The sequence below is a fragment of the Sinocyclocheilus anshuiensis genome, unplaced genomic scaffold (genome assembly GCF_001515605.1).
Source record: "Sinocyclocheilus anshuiensis isolate Anshui unplaced genomic scaffold, SAMN03320099.WGS_v1.1 scaffold1193, whole genome shotgun sequence".
In the NCBI taxonomy this organism is placed as follows: Eukaryota; Metazoa; Chordata; class Actinopteri; order Cypriniformes; family Cyprinidae; genus Sinocyclocheilus; species Sinocyclocheilus anshuiensis.
In genome coordinates this window covers 106,578-112,780 of record NW_015549615.1, presented here as the reverse complement: position 1 = coordinate 112,780, position 6,203 = coordinate 106,578, and the positions used below count along the sequence as shown (strand labels likewise).

The window sequence follows — 6,203 nt, the reverse complement described above, 5'->3', positions numbered from 1 at the left end:
GGTCATATTGTCGGGAAAGAGCGTCTGCTTTACCATTCTTGCTGCCAGGCCGATAAGTGACAGTAAAATTGAATCGTGTGAAGAACAATGCCCAACGGGCTTGTCGGGGGTTAAGACGCTTGGCACTCTTGATATACTCCAGATTCTTGTGGTCTGTAATCACTTGGAATGGATGAAGAGCTCCCTCAAGCCAGTGACGCCACTCCTCGATTGCTGCTTTCATGGAGAGTAGTTCCTTATTTCCAACATCATAGTTGCGCTCAGCGGAGGTTAGCTTTCTAGAGAAGAAAGCACATGGATACAATTTGCTTGGTTGTCCTTGTCTCTGAGAGAGTATGGCGCCTATGCCACAGTCTGAGGCATCTACCTCAAGTATGAATGGTTCGTTCGGATCAGGATGTTTAAGGATAGGGGCTGTCGTGAATCGTTCCTTTAATGCGTTGAACGCGTTGTTAGCTTCCGAAGTCCAAACCAGTTTTGACGGTTTATTCTTGAGAAGTGATGTGAGAGGAGAGGCAACCATACTATAGTTTCGGATAAACCTCCTGTAGAAATTGGCAAAGCCTAGAAATCTCTGCAAATCCTTGATAGTTCTCGGTTGTGGCCAATCAGTGACTGCCTGAACCTTGAGGTCATTCATCTTGACGCCCTGTGAGCTGATGTGGTAACCCAGGAATGAAGTTTGATTAACATGGAACTCACACTTTTCTGCCTTGACATATAATTCATTCTCTAAGAGCCGAGAAAGGACTGTTCTGACATGGGAAATGTGCTCGTGTTCTGTCTTGGAAAATACGAGGATATCGTCGATGTATGCAACCACAGATTTATTCAGGAGGTCCTTGAAGAGCTCATTGATGAAAGATTGGAATACAGCGGGCGAGTTGGCCAGCCCATACGGCATTACCTGATATTCATAGTGCCCCCTAGTGGTGAGAAAAGCTGTTTTCCATTCATCCCCTTCTTTGATTCTGATGAGATTATAAGCACTACGAAGGTCGAGCTTGGTGTAGATCTTGGCTTCTCGGAGTTGTTCTAGGGCTGATGGGAATAACGGAAGGGGATAGGGAAACTTAACAGTAATAGTATTCAGTCCTCTATAATCAATACATGGTCTTAGTCCGCCATCTTTCTTCTTCACAAAGAAGAATCCTGCAGCTGCTGGGGAAGTTGATGGTCGGATGAAACCGGATTTCAAGGCTTCATCCACATACTCCTCCATGGCTTGACTTTCGTTTCTGGAAAGTGGATATACTTTACTCTTGGGGGGTTGTGTATTAGGCAGGAGATCGATGGCACAGTCTCCAGGTCTGTGTGGAGGAAGTTGTGTGGCTTTTACCTTACATCAGACATCAGATAGATCTTGATAACAATGGGGGATGTTAACTTCCTTGTGTGTCTCAGGGCTTTGGTTGCGAGACGCAAGACAGAATTGGGGTGTTGCCGTGATACAGTGACTCATACAGAAAGATGACCAGCGCGTCAATTCGCCTTGATGCCATGAGAGTTCGGGGTCGTGAGTAGAGAGCCAGGGATATCCTAGAACCAGTTCGTGTTTGGGAGAGTCGATGATGTAAAAGGAGATGGATTCCTTATGAAGGGCTCCAACTTGGAGGGTGAGTGTTTTGGTTTGGTGAGTGATGCCTCTTCCTATCAATTCACCATCGATAGCCTTGACCTGGATAGGTGGGGTGCATAATTGTGTAGGGATTTGATATTTGGTTATGATGTCCTGGTGGATGAGATTTAGGGCGGCTCCGGAGTCAATCAGCGCTGTGAGGTCGAGAGAGAGAGTATCAGTTCTTACAACAACAGGGAGTGTGAATGACTTGTTGTTTAAAAGGGCAAAACGACAGTAAAATTGAATCGTGTGAAGAACAATGCCCAACGGGCTTGTCGGGGGTTAAGACGCTTGGCACTCTTGATATACTCCAGATTCTTGTGGTCTGTAAACACTTGGAATGGATGAAGAGCTCTCTCAAGCCAGTGACGCCACTCCTCGATTGCTGCTTTCTTGGAGAGTAGTTCCTTATTTCCAACATCATATTTGCGCTCAGCGGAGGTTAGCTTTCTAGAGAAAACGGTCGTCCATAAAATGCATTGCTGTTCTGTTGTAAATAATCTTAAAGATTCCTAAATGCATCTACTTTCGGAAGGCCAAATAAAGTGCTTTTGCTTTCGCCTAGAAACACACAGCGTCTCCCTGACATGCTGCTTCAACACTAACTGCGGTTACTGAAACCACACGTTCTTTCTTTGCGTGCACATTTGGGCGGCATTATGCAAATATTTCCACATAGTGAGGTAGATATGTGGGGGCGTGTTAGAACGAGCCGTTTTAGGAGGCGTGGCAGAGTCTTTGATAAAGAAGATCTCTTTGGTTTTGAGACTTTAGTCTTTGCAACTTCAGGGATCTTATCTATGCACAATCAGCTTGTAACACACATTTTGTAACATTTAAAAATCAAATTATTAAAATGTTAATCCAGTCTTCTTACTGTTTTTCACTGACAGATTACTTCTGCCGGTGCACTGTGGCAAGCTTTATGCATGTGCTTGACTGCTTATTGCTATGTAGGCAATTAAAGGCTCATTATAATTATTTAAACAGTTTATTAATAAACGTGTGATTAGTCAACTAATGCTTCAAATGAACGACTACTAGTCGACCAGAAAAATCTTTAGTCTAGGGCAGCCCTAATAAATTCACACATTATAGAAACGGAAATGATGGTGTATAAAATTGATTTTAATATTTAAAAAAAATAGACAATAAAGAATTAACTTGATGGAGCTCAAAACGCGGTAGCAAGAAACAGTTCAAAAAGTATTGCTCATTAAACTCCTGTGAATGAGTTCAGTATAAATATACATAGATATAAATGTTTTACTAGAGCTGGTCTTGCATGGAGTCTGGGAATGAGTTAGTTTGAACATGCTTAATTCTTCCTGACATTCATGTTCTGGTCTCAGACTCACATTTGCAAGTACTGTTTTATTCCTGAATGCACTGATATCTGACACTGAGAATGTCGTGCTGTCACAGACGTTTGATTATGAAGGTTCATGTTTTAAAGGGGACATTGGATGCAAAATTTTGTATTTTTGAACTTAAATGTGTGTTGGCAGTGTTTGTACACAACTACCCTATAATGATAAAAATCCACCCAGTGCTTTTTTTTTAAATCCCTACAAATCATAAGCACTTTCTCAGATCAAGCCGTTCACAGATTCTGGGCAAAGTGACGTCACTTTGCACAGGCCCCTCCCATGACTGTTGACGGACACTGCCGTTTTAGCATAGACCCGCCCTGAGTGAGCTATAAACAGTCCGCTATTGTTTCGATGCCACAGCAGGTGTAGACAAGATCGTCTCCTAAGTGATTGAGGTGTTTTGTTGTTGGATGCAAGAATGAACATGGCAGTCGTGATTTACTCCCGACATCTGAGCCACTGAAGATGCAGTGGATCACTTTTGTGGTGAATGCACCACAAAAAAGTTCAAACTCAAGGATGGATCAGTTCCCACTGTTCATGATTCAGCTGCACCTCCAGAAGAAGTCCCACACTTTATATTTCTTATTATTATTTGCAAATCGCCTTTGCTCTTTAATGGAAGAGAGGGGTGGGGTGAGCAGAGGTCATTATCATTTAAAGAGACCACCGAAACAGGTCGCTCTGATTAGAGCTGCTTTTGACAAGGTAAAAAGGGTGTTGTTTTACACGAACACTGATGAATTTTAACCAAAGTATGTTGTAGACTTTTCATGAAGACCCTAAGGAATCATACCAACTTGTGGAAAATGGGCATCCGATGTCCCCTTTAATGTATAGCATAATTTTTATCCAAATATACTGTTTTTCAGGTACCAGTAGAGCAAAAGTGACTCATGTGTTCATCAGTTCTGGTGAAAATGTCCGTCTGTCCTGTAGTAATGCTCTTCCTGACTGCAAATCAACTACATGGAACTATAACAGATTCAGCAATTCAACAGCAGTTGAACTGATTGCTTTAGGGAAAAAGAAGAAAGACACAGAAAGTCATGTGAGACTGAGTCTGGGGTCTGACTGCTCTCTGAACATCAAGAACATCACAAAAGAAGATTATGGATATTACACCTGCCAACAATATGTGAATGGAGAACAACAAGGAACTGAGACACATGTTTATCTGCATGTTCTTCATGGTAATTTTATGATTATGTGGTCAATTTAAAACTGTTAAAATTATGTGGTCGATTTATCTCTTTTAATCTCCCATGATGATTGAAGAGTGTGATTTGTGTGTTATTTTGTGTTTCAGTATCTTCATCATCCTCATCCTCATCCTCACAGACTGAGATCAGTGCAGGCCGCTCTGTGACTCTCTCCTGTCAGTTGTATTCATATGATGGAGTCTTTTGTGATGATTGGATCCGTTCTGAGAGAATTCAGCTGTTCTGGGTGAATCAGGCTGGTGTTAAACTGACAAGATCAGACTCCAGATATCAGATATTATTCTCATCAGATCACTGTATCATCACTCTGAATACAACACTCCTGAATGAAGATCACAACAGAGAGTGGAGATGCAATGTTACTCACAGAAATCAAGTCAAGACCTCAGTCACATACACTGTCGAAGGTTCAGGTGAGAAAACATCTCATCAATTATGGAAGAGTCTCTGATAGATGTGCTAATATTATGACAGATAATGCTATAGAGTTATCTTGTGTGTTAACTAACTGAAATGTAATTGTCATATTCTACAGTTTGATTTATCTGAACTAACATTTGTCCTTTACAGCTCAAGCTAATTCAGCGACAGCAGTGATTCCAGTCCACAACACAAACTCTCAGGATCCCTCAACTGCAAACACACACCAAACTAAAGGTACATCATCACTGTCTTCCTCACACCAGTGCTTTACAGCGGTTCTAGAAAAAGTAAAAAAAAGTGAAGGGGGTCTGAATACTTTCTGAATGCACTGTATGTCTAATACAGTCTGTGTTGTAATGTCTGTGGCACTTAGTAAACATACAAATGATTGTGTTATGCAGGGTTCGTCAATCTTGCGTGACTCGCACTCAAAGATTAAAATAAATCACCAGAGAAGCAGCTCGTGAACAGTTGTCTCTACTCTCTCTTGCTCAGCACAAAGAAAAACAACACAACAACTTGTCATTCAGCCAATCAGCAAGCACACTGATGAGCTCTGAAGTAAATCAAGTTTAAGAAAAGTAACACAGATTCCACCTGTAATTCAGTGAAACAGGAAACACAATGAAATCAAATTTTAATAATTGAAAATAAAATTTTAGAGCAGGAACAGAGATTCCCATCCAACTGTTGATATATATTGTGACAGATCGGCTGCCTCCCCCGTATTTATCATCATCACGGCCCTTAATCGCCGCCCCCATCAGGTTCCCGATAACAGTGTGTGTGTAAGAAAGTTGGGGTGCAGAAACTGTCAGGGCTGGCGGCGCATGATGAGGCACACATGAAGTGAATGGAGCCTCGTCACCGCCACCGTTAAATGCCGAGCGAGCCTCTCCTCAAGAGACCGATCTCTTCCCCCGTGCATGCACGCTGGTGTCCTCGTGGGTCCAGGAAGTGAGCGCAGAGGGATTCCCGCACCGCCAGAGAAGTGAGCTGCCGGACCCACGGTCCGGAATGGAGATGGACCAGTGACGTCGCTGACAGGTAGGATGCCGGGCCATTAATCCCCTGAAGCGCTGGGGGCCAGGGAAGATTAGCCGCTGTGAAGAAGATGCCATCCCTCGCACCACGGACCACAGAGAGGGAAGCGTGTGCGGCCACCGGTCTCCGCCCCCTACCTGGACCCCTCCTTTCCGAACACTGCTCTCCTTCATATATATATATATATATATATATATATATATATATATATATAAATGCAAGTCATAACACTAAAAACATATATTACATTGTTCAGTTAAACAAGAGCAGTGTGTATACTGAAGTGTTGCATAAAATAAAGATAATTTGGATAGCACATCATCTGCTAGTTCTGACTATTTCTTGAGGGCAAGTGTGGGGAAAAAGTATTAGCTTTTCAGTTAATAGCTCATCAGTTAGTGCTGCAGATATAACGAAGTTGACGTGAAGGTCGTGCATGTTGCGTATTACTGAGTGATTCAATTTTGATTAGACAGTTACATAAATCCAATTAGGAAATTGCACCCATCTGCTACCTCT

General features: G+C 42.4%; 1 protein-coding gene across 1 annotated transcript in view; it reads left to right on the top strand.

Moving 5' to 3' along the window:
* The window catches only part of LOC107659273 (carcinoembryonic antigen-related cell adhesion molecule 21-like), a 10,910-nt gene extending 5,849 nt beyond the window's left edge, over window positions 1-5,061 (top strand). The window contains exons 2-5 of the mRNA XM_016448158.1: window positions 3,867-4,187; window positions 4,304-4,630; window positions 4,788-4,874; window positions 5,042-5,061. Of these exons, the coding sequence (XP_016303644.1) occupies window positions 3,867-4,187; window positions 4,304-4,630; window positions 4,788-4,874; window positions 5,042-5,061 (755 nt within the window). The remainder of the gene's footprint in view (window positions 1-3,866; window positions 4,188-4,303; window positions 4,631-4,787; window positions 4,875-5,041) is intronic.
* Window positions 5,062-6,203: the final 1,142 nt, after the last annotated feature.